Below are 22,000 nucleotides of genomic sequence, written 5' to 3' on the forward strand. Positions count from 1 at the left end.
GCGCCACTATTGGCCTTGGCAGCTGTCTGTGCTTGACAAACACCCCCCTAGTTTCTTTACTTGACTGACAGAAACCTTTAAACCTGTGCTGATTTTTATTCAGCCTTCTCAACAATATTCTCCTGCTGTTACTGTGGGTGTGCAGCAGCCATAACAGCATTCTCTCTGGCATTCATAAATGCTGACCGCCAGAAAGGAATATTTGAGTATCTGTTACAATCAATAACCCAGATTATAACTTCTGTAAATTCTAGAAGTTTACTGCAGGATAAAGTCTTTACTGGAATAACCTGAGAACAAGCAACCAAAGGTAAACTGCTTTTATTTACTTTTCACTCACTCACTCACTCATTCATTCGGTGCTTAAAGACGATTAAAACCATCGCATTCCACCCTTTAACATTACACCTCTCTTCACAGAGCAGATAAAGCACAGGTGTAACTAATCCTGTCATTGACAGCTACCTTATACAACACAAGCACCTCATATGTAAGCATTCATTCAGAGTTTTTATCAACACTTGGTGGACGGCTGTCTTGGCATGCTGCCAGCCGATCTTCTTCTCCGTCTTTTCAATTATCCAGTAAAAACTTTGTAATACACTTAACTCTATGCCTGCACACACACACACACACACACACACACACCTACACACAACAGCACATAGACTAGCAGGGTGTAATCTGTTCAGGACACAATAGACCTCTGATCTCATCACCGCTTGTTTGTTCAGATTCTCAAGAGGATTTTGTGCGTATGTGTGTGTGTGAGTGAGTGGTTGGAAAGGTCACATCAGTGACTCATTGATTTCCTCTCACACCTCCAGCACTAAAGCAGAGAGTCTGTTTGGACTGATTAAAGGCTTTGCTTTGTTCCTGATGATTTGTAGAGTCTCATAATTTTCTTGGCCTTTGCTTTCAATCTTTTCCCTTTTTCCGAACGTCAATCAATAGTCAGAGGACTGCTTAAGACCTGCGCACACGTTCAATAAAGCTGATTGTAAAGGCTGATACCGACCTTTTCACATGGGGTTCTATTTTAGAAAGTCAGTGATAGATGACGAAGCATGACGAAACAATAAGATAATTGGGATCGCACATATGTCAAGGACATTTTTACTGACTTTACTTTTACTTTGGGCAACCCTGATCTCAGTGTCTTCTGGGAGTTTGTGAAGTCTGTTATTCAGACAAGCATAGAGTTGAGATGCTTGTTTGCTCCACACAGTCAAAAAGTCGGGAGGACACTGGATGTTTTCATGTTCTGCTCTACGCTGGTTGTCTGTCACTGCTATCGTGCTCTCTGTCTTTTTGCTTTTCAGGAGATAATATATCACTCTGGGATGTAAACAGGAAGTGGAATAGTGCCATGGCTTAAGTGAGTTACACTGTCAGTTACAACCGAAGCCCATTTTTTCCTCTATATCTGTTAACATATTAGCTAATGGGCACAAGAGCTGCACAATATATCATTTCAACATGAATACATAACACTGTGCAGCCTAATTGGCACCATTGCAAGTCGGTGGAGCGAGCTGTTAGCGGTTCCTGTTTGTATTGTGTTCATTGCTGTTGTATACATGGGAGGATATGAAAATTCCATGTCACATTCAATTCATGATCTTAATCAAATAATCACCGAAACACGCTTCAAACTCTTAAAATGGCACTTAAACATACTAGAATCACTTTGCCTTTGCGTGTTAAGACACGCTCATTGTATTGCATCACTGATATGGGACACGCATCCTCTTCAGTGAGCATCATTTTTTGTGAGAATAAGCAATCTGGTCATCTCCCTGTCATCAGAGTTAATTTCGTTATCTTAAACTATAACGAAGAATGTTCGTCAGCGAGATGATGACGAAATGTACGGGCTATTGGACATTTAAAATGCATGATATTTTTTCCCCTATTGTGCATCTGGTTTGTCTGTTAAAATGTTATGTTTCCCTATTCTCAATCCTGAACACAGATCTGTGATGGCGCCTGTCCTGTGCAGAGGGCTGGGCCATACTGGCCAAACGAACAGGCCAAACTTGAATTTGTAAAGTAGTCTACAGTTGTGCCTTGGCCACCTCATGCAGTATCTTTGCCTCACATCTCTCCCTCCCTTCAACTCCCCCAAGACGACTTTGAAAACCTCATATCCTCCTCTAAATTGCCATAGTTGACCAAAACCCATATTCATTTACTTCTGTGAGTCTAGTTTAATTTGCTATTGTCTGCCCACCCTTTTGTCTTTTATATCCCTGTCACACGCTGACAGCTCTATCCGCTTTCAAAAGGAAATCAGGAGATGAAGGAAGGATGGAGCGAGGAGTGCGAGGGCTGAACAGACACGATTACACAGAATTGGGAACCGGAAGATACACTCACTGAAAGAAAGGTAGGAGGATGGACAGTGAGGGACAAACGGCAACAATTAATGAGAGCTGGGAGAGGTTGAAGGGGAAAACGAGGGAGGAGTTGGAGAATACATAGAATGGAAGTCGAGGAGAAAGAACAAGAGAAGGGGGAGGATGGGTGGTTGGGGTTACCAAATGCCCACTCAGTCATCCCACAGGCAGCTCAGCTTTGTTACAGCAAGGCTGCCAAATGTGGCTCAGCCAGGGAGTCCTGCCACACGAGCACCGAGGCCGGTTTAACAAGGCTCGGTGCAGGGGGATGGAGGGAGTGAGGGAGGGAGGGAGAGAAATAATGGCAGATGGGAGAAAGGAAGGAAAGAAAAGAATAGAATGAAAGGATTTTGTGTGACTGAGACAGAATAAAACGGGGAAGAATAGTACTTCAGGGCTCCCAAAATAAAAGCAATAGTTCACTCGAAAAGTTATTGCATAATAAAATATCTGTGTTACACTTCAAAAGAAACTTTGGTTGCTTCTTTGCAGAGTTCATACATTCATATATTTGGAGTCTATTGAATCCAAAAAATGAGGCCCCGCATGATAAAAGACTGCGGCGCCCAGACCCAACCATCCTTCCCTCTTTTATCCTTAAAGAAAGGATGTTTATTCCTACATTTCGTGAATAAAATCATGTTTTATTCTTACAATTCTGTATCTAAAGGCTTTCATTTCAGCTCCGTGCTCTTGCCATTTTAGAGCGTACAAAAATTCCAATTGAATGAGCCCAAAAGAGGGGGGGATTGATCCCAACCCAGCGGTGGGCAGAAAGCGTCAGGTGAGGAAAACGTCTTCAAAGGACGTCTTAACTCTCAGCCTTTGATCCAAATCCAGACGACCAAGACGGCAAACAAAGAGACTTCAATCCCCTCTGCTCTGCTCTCCTCCCTCCCTCCCTTTCTTCCGTGGGCCACCAAAGGAACCTCCGCTGAATCCTTTTTACTTCTCGCTGCACCGTTTCCACCACATCACACATACACATCACACACTCATGCACCATGTTAACTCGTTTAGCGTTGAGTTATGATCGTTACTGAAAACTCCAGGGGCCATGTTGTCTCATGTAAAGTCATTTTATTGCGATGTCATATTTTAAAGGCCTCATTTTGTAGACCAAGTGTCCACATACAGTAGATACAATTGAGTTATCAGACTAAAGAAAAAGTAAATCAAATAGAGCCTCTCCCTTTGATCCCTGCAATTTCAAAAAAATTCTGTACACCAGATTTGAAGCAAAAAGAACCTGGCAGTTAGGTAAGCTTAGACTGAAAGTATTTACCTACAAGACAAGACAGTGGTTTCAGTCTTCTTAGCTTATCCTGCTAAGAAGCCAAAGAACCCTATTTTCCAACATGCCTAAGTCTATTCATTTGACGGTGTTATTGATGACATTCAGTCACTAAATCCGGTATGCAGTACAGTATGCTGGGTTCATACTGTAGAACTCCGCCATTCAGATTTTTTTTTTTTTTTCCACAAACTGGAAACTAACAAGACAGTTGATGCAGACGAAACACATACACCACGTGATACCAACAGGGTTATGCTATTGGCTGACAAAAAATGTTAGAAGCTGGAACCAACAGTCAGAATTCTTACACAGAGATATACAAAACAATCGTTTTGGGCCTGACAACATTTTAAAATCATTAATGCACAATCGTTATAGTGTTTTTAAGGAACAGAAATCTATACCCTAAAACAAGCTCTGTAGATGTAATCGAAAAAAAAATCTTTCTTTTAATAAACAGGATGTGTGTCAACTTATATATGCAGACAGCTTGGTTCTGTTTTCTTCTTTATGCTAGTAGAAAGTGTGTATATAGTGGTTTTCTAGTGGGTTGGCTAGAAATCTGATATGTAAAAGATGTGGAGGTAGCCTTTTCTTAATGAAAGCCCGGAGGCATTGCAAGAATAAATACTAGTAATGACCATTTTTGTGGACCATGGATATGTTGAAACTTTACACTTGTGTATGTCACAACTTTCAGTTTCTTTAGGTTCAATTTGCAATTGTATGTAGTGACACGCTGTGTTTAGGGACTAGTTAGGTTTAGGCACAGCAACCCTTTGGTTAGGGTTAGGAGAAGAACATTAAAAGACCGATTTTGTCACCACAAATGCAGCTGGAAATTGTCCCAAGGTCTCTTCACTAGATTCCTTCATTTTAATGTATATACTACATTACAATATTACTGTCTGTATAGAGTACTATATTGCTTATTACACTACTTTATCATATCAGTCCATTAACATGTCTCACTAACTTTACGTTAACTACACATATTGTATAAATATCATGTCAAACAAATGACTTGTGCAAATTTGAACATTGGTTTGTTGAAACGTTAACTGCTAGCATCTTATTCTGGCGACTGGGCTGCAAATATCTCGACCCCATTTTACACATGATGCAATAAATGAAAGAGACACATCTCAACAATGTGGGATGATATGCTCAGGGTAAAATGTAGATTTTACATGCTCTGAAGCATTTCAGGGATTACTGCAGCACCTATGTCCTGCATAGTATAAGACCAATATAATGACACTATGAGGATGTTAGTTTGTGTGTCAAGATTTGATACAGGACAATATTTAGCTTATACATGTCGAATAAATACGAGACCCTACCCATACAACCCTCCCATAACCTACATGTTAGAATTGAGAGTATACAGAGGCGTACGTACAACTTAAAGGACTAAAGCCTCTCTTTGTCTGAAGTGAAATACACTGCAAGTTCAGACAGAAAAACAGACTTTATATTTCTTTCTTTTTCTTTCACTCCATGTTCAAGTCCACCACTCTAAGCAGTGAAGAGGATGAGTTTTATCTTCCAGCGCCATACAGAGATTTAATTAAGACATTTTTAGAACAACCAGCCACCCATCTACAACCCTGCAGCCAACACACACTGAGATACTGAGTGACTATGGAAGAAGACAACATTCTAACGCCTCTGACTTCTGTGCAATCATTCGTTTTAAACACAATTATATCCAATCACACGACTGTCCGTGTCATAAAGGTGTATTTGTTTAATGTGTCGGACGAGTTCAAGAGCACAAATTAGTGATGTTTCATTGCAAGGGTGAAAGAATACTGGTTACATACTATATGTCATTATCACGTGTGTACACTTAGGGAGAGGCAGGATGTAGGCACCTGACAGTGACAACACACTTTGTTTCTGCAATTTACACAGCTCTTCTCAGTTGTTAGTTTAATTGAAGAAATACAACGGATTTGGTTTTCCAAGACAAACACTGAATATTTAGAGCACATCCTGGCTTCCTTGTTGTGTCCTACAGCAAAAACACTTTCCTTTATTTTTCCTTCCTTTCCTGTCACTCCGACAGAGCGCCCGCTCTTTATTCGCCTCCTCTCTGTCTCCCTCGGCGTGCGGCACTCTGGGGCTTGTTAGCAGCGGAGTCAGTGATTAAAGACTGCAGGTAATTAGATACACATGACACCATTCTGACTGACTGGCTGACTGACGAGCTGCAGCGACTACCAGCAGCCGAGCCCAGTGTTGTACTGCTGGCAGTCAAAATTCTTCCCCCAATGACACCAGATGGAGACTTAATGTCGCCATCTATAATGTAAATCTGTGCACGACATCTGAGTTTCTGCTGTTTTTAAAATGAAATGTTACTCTCACCAGAGGCTTTGGATATTCAGGCATGTTATGTAATAAAGCAAGCACGTAACTATAGTAGCAGTGTTCAACAGTCCATGATCAGTGCAATGGACCAGTCATGTTTGACATCTAAGTTTGCCCAGGAATATGTCTGCATGCAATTTTAACACAAACATGTTTTTCATATTAAACAATCATACTGATCATATCAAATGTTTTATATCAGTCCTGAAAAAACCAAACACAGTTCGGTTGGAGGAGGCATGTGGACAACTCTGTTTGAGGTTGTTAGCCGAGCAAGTTGATTATTCTAATCACAGGTGCTGATGACTGATTGTGTGATTAGCTCTGAGGTTGTTTCAGTACAGTTTTAGGTGAATTAATGACTTTTTAAGGCTTTTTCTCCTCTGTGGGATGAATTTATTAGTCTAGAGCTGCTACAATGTTTGAATCAGAGGGAGTTCTTTAGACAGCTGGGCTTACACATTGATCTTTCACATCTACTGTACCACGGTTAGTCTGATTCATGCTTCCTCCCTGTTCTAATGGTCCATCTGCATATTTTCTGGGCTACTAGCTTAACATGTGAAGGCTACAGTATGAGTGGCAGATGAACTGGCTTATGCTAACTGAATTCTGATATGAAGCCCAGCTGTCTTAAAACCTACGCCCAGCCTGGTCTGACTGCATGGAGTGTCAGCCAATTAAACACTCCCTTAACAATCCAATCAATTGATACCACTCACTTACAGTACAGTAGATGCCGTAGGTTTGTTTACCTAGAACCGCTAGCCTAAGGTATCCTAACTAAATCTGAATGCTAGCACCTTTAAAGATCACTAATTTATTTAAGGTGATTTTGTAACCTTTGTTTTTCATACAGCTAAGGATAACTTGACAGATGAAGTATGAGAGCTTTCAACCTTCCAGTCCCCAAAATGTAAAACTTTGCTTTAATGCTCAACTTAACAGGAGTCAAAGGAAGTCCACCTTTAAGATTCAATTTTAAAGATATTGTTTGGACAATTTGGAAACACGCGTTACTGTTTTTTATTTACCCAGGGTTAGTCCATGCTAACCTGATGAGCCGGATGGTTTGTTTTACAGAACAATCAGAACAAGCAATGCAGGAAACTTTTAAGAAAAAAGGGCAGGGCCTCTCAAAAAATACTTGGCAGGTGATTGGAGAAACCAGCAACAAATAACACCAAACTCAGCCCATTATAGACGGCAATACATCACTAGGGAGTTCAACTATTCAGTAGCAGTAGACGACTGCCATTAAAGCCAGATGGTAAATCAAGCTCTCGCTGAAGCCAGTCAGGATAGAGTGAGAACATTTTTTCCATCAGAAAAGCCTTCAGTCCCTTCTTTGCTCTTCTGTTAATGAAATATAGCCTACTCCCTAGTTTTGATGTAGCTGCTGCTATAGCAGCAGCTCTGCTAACCTCTTAAGGAGCCACCATTGTTGTTTTCAAACCAAGGATCACTTCTGTCACTGGTCGTCAAACCCAAAGCAAGCCTCTAGCAGCCACAAAGTCCAAAAAGGAAGCTGATTTGTTCAACTAATGTGTGTTTGACCACAAGCGTGTTGCTCATGGCCTGACAGGATGGATTTCCGAGAACACTTGATCACTTGATCTTGCAAATCCAGCTGTCTCGCAAGGTTAGATGAGAAGGTTGCTCATGTCTCTGCATTTTACAGAGCTAGAGCCAGGACTGCATTAGCTGAGCTTAGTGTAAACAATACTGCAAGTAGGGGGAAACACCTAGTCTGGCTCGGTTGAAAGTTCAAAACACACCTAGCAGCCCCTCCAAAACTCACAGATTAACATACTCTGTATCTGAATTGGAAATGTAAGTACAGGGAGTTGTAGTGGTATGAGGGTTGCACTAGTATAAGATGACCGTGACTGCATTTTAAACTTAGACTGAGCCAAGCTAGCTGTTTCATCTTCTTCCAGCCTCACGCTTAAGCTAAACTAAGCCAAGCTAAGCTACCTGGCTTCTGGCTGTAGCCTCACATTTAGCGCACAGACATGAGAATGTTATCGGTCTTCTCATCTTATTCTCGGCAGGAAATATTTCCCTTGTGTCGAACGGTTCCTCTGAACTTCAGAAGGGCTGAGACATTGACCTTAAAAACTTGGAGCACAGGTTTGGGAAACAGATAGTTAGCAGAGATGTAATCCAGCCTCTGCTTAAAACCTGTGCCCCAGTGAATCGGCTAGCTCCTGTTGAATAAACCATGAAGTTAATGCTCCAGTATGGGCCATCATGCTGTCTGTCTGCGCTGTCTGATCTCTCTCTTCCTCATGTCTGCGACTTGTCAGTTTGTCTTTCTCATCTGATTTGTGTTGCTTTTCTCCTTTTCTCTCCGTCCCATTCTTTCTGTTGACAGCGAGACAAGGAAGTCTTCATCCGAATCTTTGTCATCATCCTCATTCACCCTCTACATTCATATTCTTTATCAACGCGAAACTCTCGCCAAAATGCAACCTAGACTTTTTTGTGAATGTACCCGAGTCAAACCTTCGTGTAAATGTACAATTACGACGAAAGAGGCACTTTTAAGATTTACCGTATTTTCGTTTTCGGGTCAAACTCATTTTCAATGGGAGTGCTTGGGGCACTTTTACGATAGCATCAAAATTGCTATTTTTAAAACACTAAGAAGGCTTGACACAACATGAAACTTTGCTCGTAGTATCACCAGGGTCTCTACACATGAACATGAGCATTGAGAACATTTTTTGTGTACACAGAGTTTACTAAAAAGAAGGTTTTTGAAGAACTCACCTTAGCAGTAGCTTGTTCCGCCCGCTGGTGTCCTGCCAGCTAGAAGTCGATCTCAGAATGCGACTTAACATGAGGGTGAGTTAAGGTGGACCGCTACTGTCTTCCAACAACAACTATCCACGCCATAGCTCACTTGACTTTTCCGGCTTTTGATTTCAGTATTGTCTCTTATATGAGGCTCCTTTTTTAACTTCAAGGTCAATATTGTTTTTCGCTAACGACAAAACAATGAATTATCTATGCATTTTTATGGAACTAAGCTTTAGGAGCGATCCACCTTAACTGTCCTCCAGGTTACGTCACATTCGAAGATCGACACTTCTCACTGGCAAGGACGATGGCTAGTGGACCAAGCATCTGCTAATGTGAGTAGTTAAAAAACTTTCTTTTAAGTAAACTCTGTGTACACAAACAATGTTCTCATTGCTCGTGTTCATGTGTAGAGACCCTGGTGATACTTTGAGCAGTTTCATATTTCATGTTGTGTCAAGTCTTCTTAGTGTTTTAAAAATAGCGATTTTGATGCTGTCGTAAAAGTGCCCCAAGCACTCCCATTGAAAATGGGTTTGACCCAAAAACGAAAATAAGGTAAATCTTAAAGTGCCTCTTTCGTCGTAATTATGCTTTTACGTGAAGGTTTGACTCATATACATTCACACAAAAAGCCTCGGTTGCATTTTGGTGAGAGTTTTGTTTTAAGTCTCAAGATATGACAGAAGCCTGTTATTGGTTTGGCCAGTAGAACGAATATAAATTGGGCAGAGAAATCAATAGCACATTCCAGCATCTTGACACCAGACTGACAGGTGATCTGTCGAGTGCGCGCCGAAGAACACTCGGGCGCCAGATATCCAGAGCAAATCCAAAGGAAATGAGGGAGTCACTTTCATTAGTGTAAAAGTGAAGAGTTGTGTTTGGCCACACTGAACAGAAGCAGCTGCACCCTCTGGTCTGCTTTTAACTGTTAGGTTGTAATTCTGTCTGGTCTTGACAGGATGGGTAAACAAGCCTCCCAGAACTCTGTCTGTATGTCAAACATTGGGGCAATAATTAGCAGATGGCTGATGAGTCACGAGGCAAGAAGCAAAAAAAAATATATAAACGCCAACTGATGAGAAACTCAGATACAAAAAACCCTGGTTGTGACAGTGCTGTCAGAGTCGAAAGTTTCTCGAAAATGTTGTTTTTTGGCTAATTAGATCAGGTTTGCATGTCGCAATTAAACACTCCTTTGTTCACTCTTTGACTCACTATATAACAGATAACAGATAGTCAAGTACCAGAAGTAAACAAACCACCATCACTGCTGTAGCTTCCTACCACAACACACACCTCTGACAAAAAGCTGTTCTAAGAAGTGCACAATTTTCTACCTTTACCTTTCAACCTCTTCTGACAAATTGTGAAGGGCATCTGGAAGAACATGTGCAGTTCTCAGCAGCTCAAACTGTAGAGGAAAACTAAAATTCATTTAATGTGAGGACCAAGATGTGCAGCAGAATTGGATCAAGGTTATTATCATTTGAATTTCTTTGCAATGATTAAATGGAACTCTTGACTGATTGTGCTAGCTAGCTAGCACAGTAGTACACAGTACAGATTGTCCAGTTTTTTCTCTATTTCCACATCATCTATCCAGGCTCTTGTTGTAACCAGATTCTATCAGTTTGAATAACTAGCCTGTTCTCACTCCCACTGTGTTGATCACAGCAGTCTGGTCAGTGGCTATAGATTTCTAAGTATGATTTTGTGGTTACCCCTCTAGTACAGTAGTATAGAGAACAATACAACTCTGAGTCTGGTCGGTTGAATGGGTCACACAAAGGATTTGTGTCCCGTGTGTGACAAAACTGATTTGTTATGTTACGTCAGTAGGTAACTCAGGTATAACTGTAAGGTAAGTCACATAAGTGACATGACTGAACTTATGGAGTGACATTTCTTATTCCAACCCAAAAGCATTATCTTTTCCGTAACATAACCAAAAAGATTTTAAACCTAAACCTAACCAAATTGTGACCGATTCATAACATTTCAGAACAGAGCGTGTCCTGAGCCAACAGAGTGCAGGACGACAGCTGAACGAGGAGAGGTGGACTCTGTGTTTAATTTCGATGCTTAGGGCTCACACACAGTCAAAGTTGATGGACGGTGATTAACTGATGTCCAACTTTTGATATGAAGATCCTGACCACGTTATCATCTCCAACCTGCTCACATACACCCTGACGCAGATTGAAAAGATGCACTACATGTTGATGTATATTTTTATATAAATAACTTTGTTTCTTTGTGCAACCCTGTTTTGTGTAATGACTGATAGATGACCTTGTACATTGTATATTTCCCCTTTAATGTCGCAAATTAATGGTGCAAATTAAATGATTTTGAATTTTTCTTTTCAATTCAATTCGGCAGCCAAGTTACTCTCACGTAACATTTCTCTTGCAAAGACAAAGTTCCCGACAGCAGCGGCTCCGTGAACTGTGTTATACTCGAGGTGCTGCTGCGAGTGCAAACAGTAAACTAAGTGCTGTCAAATGATGCAACTATTTCAGAGAGTTATTGGCTGCTGAAACCCTTCACCAGCTGCATAACAATTGCTGTGACTCAGTCGCGATGATCACAAAATCACACACAGAATGCACACATACATGCACGCACACCTGCACAAACACACACACAAGCTCCGGCACACGATATGCATAAATTTCCCGCATACAGAAAAACTGCTCAGCGATGCATACAGATTGTATTTGAAGTAGATGCATAATGCACACACTAATGCACATGCAGACAAACACACACACACACTCTTCCTGGTTTGCTGTTTCAGCAGCTGGGGGGCAGGAAGGCCGACTCTAAAATCTGTGCCGTGAATGTAAAGACAGAATTCAGCCAATTAAACCTCAATTACTGCCCGTTGTCAGATACACAATTCCCTCTTATTCCCTCACTCCCCTTCCTCTCTTTGCCCTGCTCCTCTCCTTCTTTGTCTCTGTCCTCCTCTCCCTTTTGGACTTTGCCACCTCCTGTCTCTCCTCCTGTCAACCATCTCCCTCCCTGCACCTTCTTCTCATTTCAACAATTCTCTCCCCTTCTCCGTTAGCATCTCCTTTCTCCCTCTCTCTCATTAAAACAGTTCCCCGGTCTTCTCCCTGGAGAGAGGAGGAGGATAAAAATAGCTCTGCTTCAGCTTGGGCTCACTGGTGCTTTCTTTCCAGTCTGTTTTCCATACATCAAATAACCACATTTCTTCATAACCGTCATTTCTTCCTCTACTCACTTTGTTCCTCGCTGACTCTCAGTCTCTCTTTTTCGCTCGCTCTGTAGCCCCTCACCCAGCCACACTTGTATCTGACTCTTTGAAGGCAATTTTGCAGCTGTGCGTTTGGAGCAGTGATGGGAGTCGTTGAAACACCCCAAGAGACTGTTATCATGAAGTTGCACACAATGCCACAGCTTGTTTGAGCAGCTTTATCGTTGGCACAACTGGTCCATGTTTGGGATAATATCAGCATGAACAGAAAGTGGGAATTTTGTTCTGTATCTGTGCAGCTGGTAATCACAGTGGAAGCATCAAAACAGTTGACAGCTGATTCCACAGTCTGTTGTAAGGAAAAGAAAGAACGACCCCAGGCAAGATGAGAAAGTCTGACAGCAAGGATGTCAACAGTTAAATCATCTGGAAAAATAGTTTATGTTCGCTGCTCGACAACGGCTGATAAATGGATTTTGTGCCGTGCGCACACAGCCATTGCGCTAACAACTAATAAAACGACGGTCAGACAGATGACTAAACAGTGACTGAATGAGCCACCATAATAGTGAACATTAAAGTGAACAGACATCTTCTCTGCAGAGATACATTTGGGGAGCATACTGTAGCTTTGCTGGAGAGGAGGCAAAGAAGAAATGCTCTAGGGTAGCAGAGAAACCCCCTCAACAAACACACACATACACACACACTGGAAGAGTAAATGGCCATCTGGCCACGATGAAAGCAAAGCTTTTAATGTTGTTCCCTCATTAGTTAAATTATTTTCTGTCAACGACACAGTGATCGGATAAAAGAGGCGAGGAGGGAGGGGATGAGAGAGAGGAAAGATGGGTAGAGCGGGAAGAGATGTAAAAAGAGATGTGGAGAAGATGATAAAGAGAGAAAAAGTAGCAGTACATGAGTTGCCAAAGGGTATAAACAACCTGCTCACTGGCACAGCTACACAGCAATATAAACTTTCCCCTTTAAAAACGCTTTAATGTCCCAACATGCTAAAAATACAGCATAGTGCAGCAGCGGCAGCTCAGGCAGCACACAGACTGAGCTTGACGCTCTGGTTTCCTGCGATACAAAAACCTTCACAGACAGTTAATCTAATGTTTGTGTTGAAACCCAATCATATGGCTGATAGCCTGCCCAATGAGGCCAACATAATTGAGAAACAGGTTGTTAGTTACATTAACTTCTTGTGTTTTTTTGTTAACATTTGGTGCAAAACTCCAGATGCAGACTGTATGAAAACAGCATATCCTTTAGAAATCATACATTTCAATCATAAACCTCTCTCAAAGCAGAATGTCTTTGCTAGAAAAAGCACAGATTTCATCATCTGAGTGGAATGCAGACATTATTAATGTAATTGGTGTCACCTGTTGTGTCCCCATAGGAAAGATGTATAAAAATGTTTAGCGATTGTCATTTGGATCTAGCTCATCACTATAGAAATAGAGTGTCCCCTTTTTTAAATCAGTGTTGAATGAAGCTCAGAATTTCAAAAATGAAAATGTTCAAAATGGCCTTTTCTTATGTTCAATGTTGAGAAACCCCTCCATGTCAGAGGTAGGTATGACATTGCACATATATCTGCCTTCTGTAATTGCTAATGTTCAACAAATACATCATACAAACTAACATTTTTGGGTGAGTTTTCTCTTCAGGTCTGCAGAGAGTAATTAAGATAGCCAATGAAAGCACTCACCATCTTTGTCAGCTCTTCTGAATATCTGCGATCATGGAAGAAAAAAAGAGAGAGTGCAGTTAGTATCATTGAGGGGATCTGCAGTGAGCTGCAGGAGGTATCAACAGAGAGAATGAACGATCATATAAATGCAGTCTCAACACCAAATAAGTTCTAACCCTGTGTTTGGAAATGTTCAATTAGGAGTAACATGGGGTGGACACAATAAAATAACAAATTATAACAAATGAAGCCAATTAAGTTGATTTAACACTTTTCACATAAGTTGGAATTTATATACAACACTAGTTATCCACGATTCACAAAAATTGTGTTTACTGGAGGGCTATGGTATTTCATTTATTTTCATTATTTGGTGCAGGCGTTCATGTTAATGTGGCCATGTGCTATAATATGCCAATTCTATATCTATTTAAGTCGTTGTTCTTCAAAAGATGTTGTATCAATCTAGAACAGTAGTTGTCATTCAACTTAATGTGTGTATGTACAACTTGGTATCATCTGCATATATGGAAAACATGTCTGTCTGGAGTTTATACGATTTTGAAGAGATTGAAAGTGAGGATCAATATATCAGCCAGCGTAAGTTTATCACAGATGGAAACTGCTAGACAGAAAAAGCACAAACATTCAAGTTTGAGGTGTTTTTAGAAACAGTGACGCTAGTACGTCGTTTGCTGACCATAGAGCACTGACAAGTGTTTCTCACACTGTAAGTATTTTTATCTTTTGAATAGGGCCGGGACTCGATTAAAAAAATTGATCGAATTAATCAGAGGCTTTGTAATTAATTAATCGAAATTAATCGCATTTTAATCGCATATAAATATTTGACCTGAGAAGTGAGAAGCAATTTTTTTCACATGGATTTTAGTATACCATTGAATAATGACTGAATACATAAGCTTAAGCAACAAAACATTGTTTATTTATTTTTTCAAGACCAACAGACCAGTGCAATTTTTGCCATAAAGTGTAGCAATAGCTTATTTAGGAATACATTTCAGAGATTCAGGTAGCCTATAGGTAGGTAGACCTTCTGTAAACTATAACACTTTGTTTTTTAAGTAAAACACAATACTTTCAAGTACATTCAGAACATTGGAAACCCTGACTATTAGAAAACATCTATCTTCAGTGGCCATAACAGACTTTACCAACAGCTGATCTAAACAAATCAATTTCAGTCCAACTCTCTGTAAATAACCTTGGCCAAAACAATAAACAGTTCAACATAAAGTGCCAGTTGCAACAACAACATAATAAATAGTTGCTTAGCATTTAAGTGATATCTGAGGCTTGATATGCTGCGGTGATACGCAAACTCCTCGCATAATTTGCACACAACCGTGCTCTTGTCTACGCTGCCATCCGTCCGCTTTTTAAAACAAAATTTCCCATCCACGGGGCCAACCAAAGCGGTCTCATCTACTTCTTCATTTATTGTTGTTGTCTGAAGTCATGAACGCTATGCATGAACGTTAGCAGGTGCTCCAGTATAATCGGTACCCCTGAAACTCATCCAGTGAGAAACGTTCCGCGGTGCAAAAATTAGTGCGATTAAAATGCGTATTTTTAACACGTTATTTTTTGTGTAATTAATTAATCGTAATTAACGCGTTAAAGTCCCGGCCCTACTTTTGAATAATGCTTAGGCAAAGCATATGGATATATACATTCATGGAATAAAGAACACTGCTCACTTTATCAAAGAATACTCTAAAATGCACTTCTGTAAATGGAGTTAGGATGTGCAGTTTAAGAAATGGATCAAAATTGGCCTTTTTGACCGAAGTGACATCACTTGAGGTGATTTATTAGATTTCAATCAGCTCCTTCTGAAGTCACAAAAGGCTTAACATAACTGTAGTTCCCCTTTAAACTTTTAAATGTATTTCAATCAATTTTGAAATCCAATATCTGTCTATAAATGACAGATATTAAACATGTCTTTCCCTTAAGTAATATCACAAATAATCCTAAGAAACAGACAGAAACAGTAAAGTAACTTAGTTACTTATGTTTCATGTCTTGTAGAACGCATCAGTTCTGAATGAAACTATTCTCATGTGTTTTTCTACAAAACTGTAACATTTTTTCCAGTCAGTGGACTGGAAAAGCGCGGTAGAAATGCAAGTCCATTTACCAACATTTCAGAATGTGCAGAACCAACAGTCTGATGTTATAACTTCTGTTTTGTATCATGGAAATATCTACTGAAGTTAGCGTGCTAACCAGCCAGCTCTGTCCCCAGGTCCAAATATCCTCTTGTAGCTATGTAAACACAAACAGGCCAGTGGCTCTCAAGCTCCCAGTCTGGACCGCTAGCTGCATAGCTAACTGAGTTAAATGGCTAATGTCAGCTACAGTTAGCAGCAGTTAGTGGTTACATTGCTGATATGGTGCCCCCTGTTTGTTATGACTAAGAATTCAACAGGTGGTTAATTCTTACATATTGCACCTTTAACATCAGTTTAACAGAATATGTTTTTTCTTTTTTTTTTGACACACAAATAAAAAAGGGAAAATCGAGAGGTTGAGGTTTGTACATTTCAAGCTCTGAGGAAAAACATCTCGATGAAGTCACTTTTCAGCTAAAGTGACAGATGGTTAAACACATAATGTAATGTTTAACAAGTAGAACAGAATGACCAGTGTTTCGCAACGAAAAACAGAACCCAGTGGGTGAGTAACTGCAAATGGAATTGTTTGGTTTTTCAATTTGTTAGGGCAGTCGGTGCATTGTGTGAATCACACACAAACACTTAAACAAAAGTGTATCTCAACCAGATGGGGTGCAGTGGTGTGGGATAAGACTTGGCAGGAGCCACTGACTGTAAAGTTTATTAATGTGTCACAGGGTAACCCTCACAACTATATGAACAAATACACACCTAGGGGAAGATGTCAGTCTGATGATTAGTTGCTGTGTACGTGTGTGCAGCATTCTCCGCATGTATGAACACACACATGAATCTGGGATCTTATGTATAGCTTCAGTGGAAGCCTCCCTATGGATTTGAAAGAAGCAGCTCTTGTACTTTAATCTGTGTTTCATAGTGTGGTGTCAACTGTTCAACTGCCAGAAAACTGTAAATTGAGAGAGAAGAGGTTGAAGACAGAGAGAAAGACAGTGAAGGGATGCAAAAGATGAAATGAAGAGACAGAAAGAAGGTGAGAGGGAGGATTGTTATTTTCCCCGGAGAAAACCTGTCACCATCCACTGTTGTAGCAGTAACTGCTCATCTGAAGGACAAAGTGGTAACTTTAATACACGTTTTTCCAATCTATGGGCGATGAGTGAGGGGGACCTACAATTTTCGGCGGAGTATCTTAACTTTGCCCCATTCTACCAACAAGACGTGGATTTCTGTGAAGAACACCTATACACTCGAGAACAGTGCTGGAGCGGAGCTTATAAGAGGAAGACTTGACATTGACTTGTGTTATCAACAGTTAATGGAAAGGTCAAAAAGAAGAAGTATCTTACTGTTTCAGTAGTGATTATTCACATTGCTGTATTATAAAAATAAGTTCCTAACCTGTAGTTTATACACATCTAATGAAGGCTTAAAGGCTTTGATGTAGTGAGCAGAGATGGAGGATTTAGCCTAAAATTCAAGAGGTCGAATAAGATTTTTACTGTGAAAACTGGTAAACTTTTTCCTTCTCCCCAGAACCCATCTGGAAAATGTAGTGCAAGTTGTAGTTATGTTGTATTCTTTAAAAACCTGAAAGACCTCCTCACCAGCTACGACATGTTTGACTCCCATGTCTACACTGCGTTGCTTTACCTCACAGATTAAAATAGAACTAGAGCACGGACTTAAAACCTAGATAGCACAGTGGTGCTCAGCCTAGCTTACAAATTGTACCCAGTGGCCATTTTCGGTATTACAGCAAAAAAAATTCCCATGCGGCCCAAAAAGCGTTTCCCAGTTAAGCGCATTTATTACTGAGACAGCTTTATAACTGTTTAGAGGCCACCGCTACTGCAGACAAGGTCAATTATGACTCTCTATGATAGGTTTTATATTTGTAAAACTTTCCTCAAATTGTTTAGAAATCGGTGACATCCTCACAATAGACAGTGTACAGGCAAAGCAAAACTCATAGGAAGTACCAGGGGAAATTCTACTTGCTCGCATAGCCAGGAAGTAAACCCGTAAGCTAGAAAAACCTTTTTTGACACATGCGCAATTCTCATAGAATTGAATAGGTGCTATCTCGGAGTCTCCTATCGAGTTCTTCTGCTTCTTCTTCTACTGTCTATGCTGCAGAGTCAAAGCAGCGCCTTCTCTAAAGCAAGCCCACTTGTGCATGACGCTATGTTGGCTGAGGAAGATCAGAGACAACAGAAGTTCAAACATAAAATGAAAATGTCATTAAAGGTAACAAGCAACAGCTTTTCTTGGCTCATGCAGAGTTGTAAAAATATAAAACTTTCTTGGAGCAAGAATTGGCCTTTAGGTTTTGTGTCAACAGTTTTACAGACTTCTCTCTTACAATGATGTTTCATGGGAAAAATGCTTTTGAGACCGCAAGGGAATTTTCTGGCACAATACCATAAGTGGCCACACGGCAAAATTGGAAGCAGGGTTGAGTGTCACAGCTATATACATGTCGACTTCAGGAGCGTGACAACGGCGTTCTTCTTTGCCTCCTTCTTTTTCTCTTTGTCTATTGGCAGATCGCTAACAAACTTTTAAGCATATACTGCCACCTGCTGTTTTGGAGTGTGCCAATGTGGCATTTGTTAGGTAAATGAAAGCAATTTGGCTCAATTTTCAAGCTTTATTTTCATTTCAGGATTATACATAAAAATTCAAATGTCCCATTATCTGGCTGATAATGCATGGGTCTCCCTGAAGCCAAAGCTGCAATGATGTATGTTATTCAAAGAAATAATTGTTCATCAGTCGGGGCAGCTGTGGCTCAGGGGTAATGCCACTGCTTGTTATTGGAAGGTCACTGGTTTGATTCCCCTGGTCTGCATGTCGAAGTGTCCTTGGGCAAGAAACTGAACCCCAAACTGCTCCTGATGTTCTGGTCAGCACCTTGCATGGCAGCCACGGCAGTCAGTGATGAATGTATGTATGAATTATTGTAAGGCGCTTTGGACAAAAGCGTCTGCTAAATGTAAATCAGTCGACTTTTTTGATAACTAATTGTTTTCATAGTTTTTCAAGCGAAAAAGCCAAATATACTCTTAGTCGATTGTTGGGTGTTGGACAGCTGGTTCGACAAACAATCAGGATAAGTTACCTCGGGCTACAAGAGATTAAAACAGGAATGTTATTACATTATACAGACAAATAGATCAATCAACTTATCCAACAATCATGACTGTGGGTTAAAGTCATCTCGACAAAAGTTCAAATGATTAGAACTTGCAAAGTGCGTATACCAGTCTAAAACTGCTTCACTCTACAAGTTAATTGCCAATAAAGCTGCGAGTTTTGTGGTGCATTCAGGCACTGACTGCAGCCATCTGAACGGGCCAAAGTGAAAATCATTCACATCTGAGATGCGCGACGTTCCAAATGACAAGCTGTTCTGCATTGTTCTGCTCTCCTGCAGCACCCTGGGGCGCGCTCAACTCCACAGAAAACAGCCCAACTCTGAAGCTGCTGGAGACAGACAGGCTCGGAGAGGAGGGAAATTGTTGAGGAGGCGGTGTGTGTGTGTGTGTGTGTGTGTGTGTGTGTGTGTGTGTGTGCGTGTGTGTGTTTGTGCGTGCGTGCATGTGTGTGTGTATGTGTGGAAAAGGACTTGTAACAGATATACAGAGAGAGAAGACAATGAGAGACGGGAAAGGAGAGGAGGAGAAAACGATTGAAGTGAAGAGAGAGAAAGCGGAGACGGAGGGAGGGGGGGATGTTGCATCCATCTCCTAACCTTATTAAGAATGGATGTTTTCTTGGCCTGGCTGAGGAGTAAGGAGGAAGACAAGAAGGAAATGGATGAAAGGAGGAGAGGAGAGATGGATGGAGGGGGAGAGCACAACAGATGAAAGATATTTCAACAATAGAAAGAAAGGTGCGTCAGGGTTAAGATGAAGGAGAAGAAGAGAACAGCAGAGGAGGAGAAACAAGCAGGCAGACAAGGTCTAATGAGGAGAGCTCTCTCACACACAAACACACACACACACACACACACACACACACACACACACACCTACACTCAAATCCCTTCGGCGTGGACTTTTTCACCGTGATATTAACGCTGGAGTCAATAATATCGGAGAATGGCAAAAAACGATTAACATTTCAAAGTTCAAGCAGATGCAGATTGTGAGCTGGGGGGCTGGGTGGGGGATCAGAGCGAGTTCAGTGCTGGTGTCAGAAGGCGCGGCTCGCACTGTGTATCGACCAATCAGTGTGTAGCAGATAAGCGTCACAATCAGGGCATCAGGTAACATGAAACCAAATTAAGGAAACGGTCCAGTGGAGAACATGACAAACTTGAATGTATCCATTCCACTTTTCTGTTTCTTCTCTTTTTTCTTTTCTTTTCTTTTTTTACATTTCCTGCATATGACAAAAACTTTAGAGATGCATCTACCTGACACACACACACACACACACACACACACACACAAAACAATTGGTTTACTAGGGTACTAGGATATATTGGCCCTCCGGTCTTGATCCTAATTAGTTTCCCGTGGACCCCTTCTTTATCACTCCATCAGTCTATGTGGGTCGTGTGCGTGCTCAGGAACTACTTTTTTCTTTTATTTCTACCCCGTTAACGCATTCAGACAACTCCAGCTCGTCTCCAGGGGAAATATTTAGTGGGGCGGTTATGAAAAAATAACCCAATAGTATTGATGAGCTGACCTACATCGACAGGGCGCTGCGTTATTGCCACATCCAGAACAGGAAGGCTGCGTCTCTGCGCAGCTTCATCCGCTGCCTACAGCCTCTGAGATGTGGTAGTAAGGCATTTCCATGAATTATTAAAGTGTTGTGATAAAACTGTCTTAAGCATCCCTTCAGACCATCTGACTCACTGGTGCCGCTTTTACTACGGCGGGGTGCGTCGGTGCGCCTCAGACTTACTTTGGACCGACAGTAAAACCACCAGCAAAAGTAACGCAGAGAGCTGCATTAATGATGACTTCTGTGAGGAGCTCTCCTCCTGCAGATCTCCTGCCTGCTCTGCTCTGCTCGAGCTACGAGCCTTTAACACTGAACTGTAAGAATCGTTTCTGTGCGTAAGCGCGCACTGCACCGGTCCGTACGCACTGCTCACTGGATGTCTCCATCCCACACACCCTCCTACCCAACCTGTGAGGCTGACCGCAGCCTGGTTCCTCTCCATACTCACATCCAAAATAACGGAGATGCCTCTCCGCGGTTCCGGGGCGAAGAACTGCTCCTGAGCCACGGCCACCTCCTCCTTGCTGGAGGCGTACTCCCGGCTGGAGATGTTCTTGTTGTCGCTCATTTTGGTGACGATCCAGCGGACGAGCCCGTCGATTCCACCGGGCTGGGCGCCGCTGTTTCCGGACTGCGCTGCCGTCGCGGACTCGCTGTCCTGACCGGCTACGGGTATCGGCTGCTCGCGGCTTTCCTGAGCTCGAAGTTTGGCTTGTTCTTTGTTGAGCAGTTTGTGGACTCCGTCCCTACAGTAGCGCGCTGCCTGCTCACACATCCTTTTGCTGCGGAGCGCTCATGCTGCGCTCTATGGGGGAGAGAGAGAAGCCCCCACCCCCCCCACCTCCCCTCTTACATCACAGCACCCACCCTAAAACACACCCACCCATTCGACATAACCCTAATTTCATCGATGGAACAAGAGAAAAGTCACTATATTGTTATGGGAAGGGATTTTTATAAGGTTTGGAGAGTTTTATGGGGACTTTGTTGCACTTAATAGCATTTACACCGTCTCACATTGTATTACTACAAAAATCACTGTATATTGCTATGGGCTACAGTGTATTGCATGTATGTTCAGTGAATGGTTTGGGGTTTTTGATCCTTGGTCAAGGTGTTGTGAGCAGTCAGGTAACATCTCTGTAATAAAAGTAGAACACACTCCATCACAACATTTCATCTGAGCTTGTTGGCCAAATACAAGCTGAGGGGTGTATGACAAGAGGTCACATCCACCTGTCTGCGTCTGTTGACTAATGTCTTCTGCCATCCTCCTCCCAAACAGTCACA

General features: G+C 41.5%; 1 protein-coding gene across 2 annotated transcripts in view; it reads right to left on the reverse strand.

Annotated features, from left to right (window-relative positions):
* necab2 (N-terminal EF-hand calcium binding protein 2) overlaps positions 1 to 21,543 on the reverse strand; it is a 156,789-nt gene extending 135,246 nt beyond the window's left edge. For both annotated transcript variants that reach the window (XM_030425707.1, XM_030425706.1), the window contains exons 1-2: positions 21,159 to 21,543; positions 13,827 to 13,851 (exon numbers count right to left, since the gene is read on the reverse strand). In XM_030425707.1, coding sequence (XP_030281567.1) covers positions 13,827 to 13,851; positions 21,159 to 21,485 — 352 coding nt within the window. In that variant the 5' untranslated portion in view covers positions 21,486 to 21,543. The remainder of the gene's footprint in view (positions 1 to 13,826; positions 13,852 to 21,158) is intronic.
* Between the last annotated feature and the right edge of the window lie 457 nt (positions 21,544 to 22,000).

Source organism: Sparus aurata, chromosome 8 (assembly GCF_900880675.1).
Source record: "Sparus aurata chromosome 8, fSpaAur1.1, whole genome shotgun sequence".
Taxonomy (NCBI): Eukaryota; Metazoa; Chordata; class Actinopteri; order Spariformes; family Sparidae; genus Sparus; species Sparus aurata.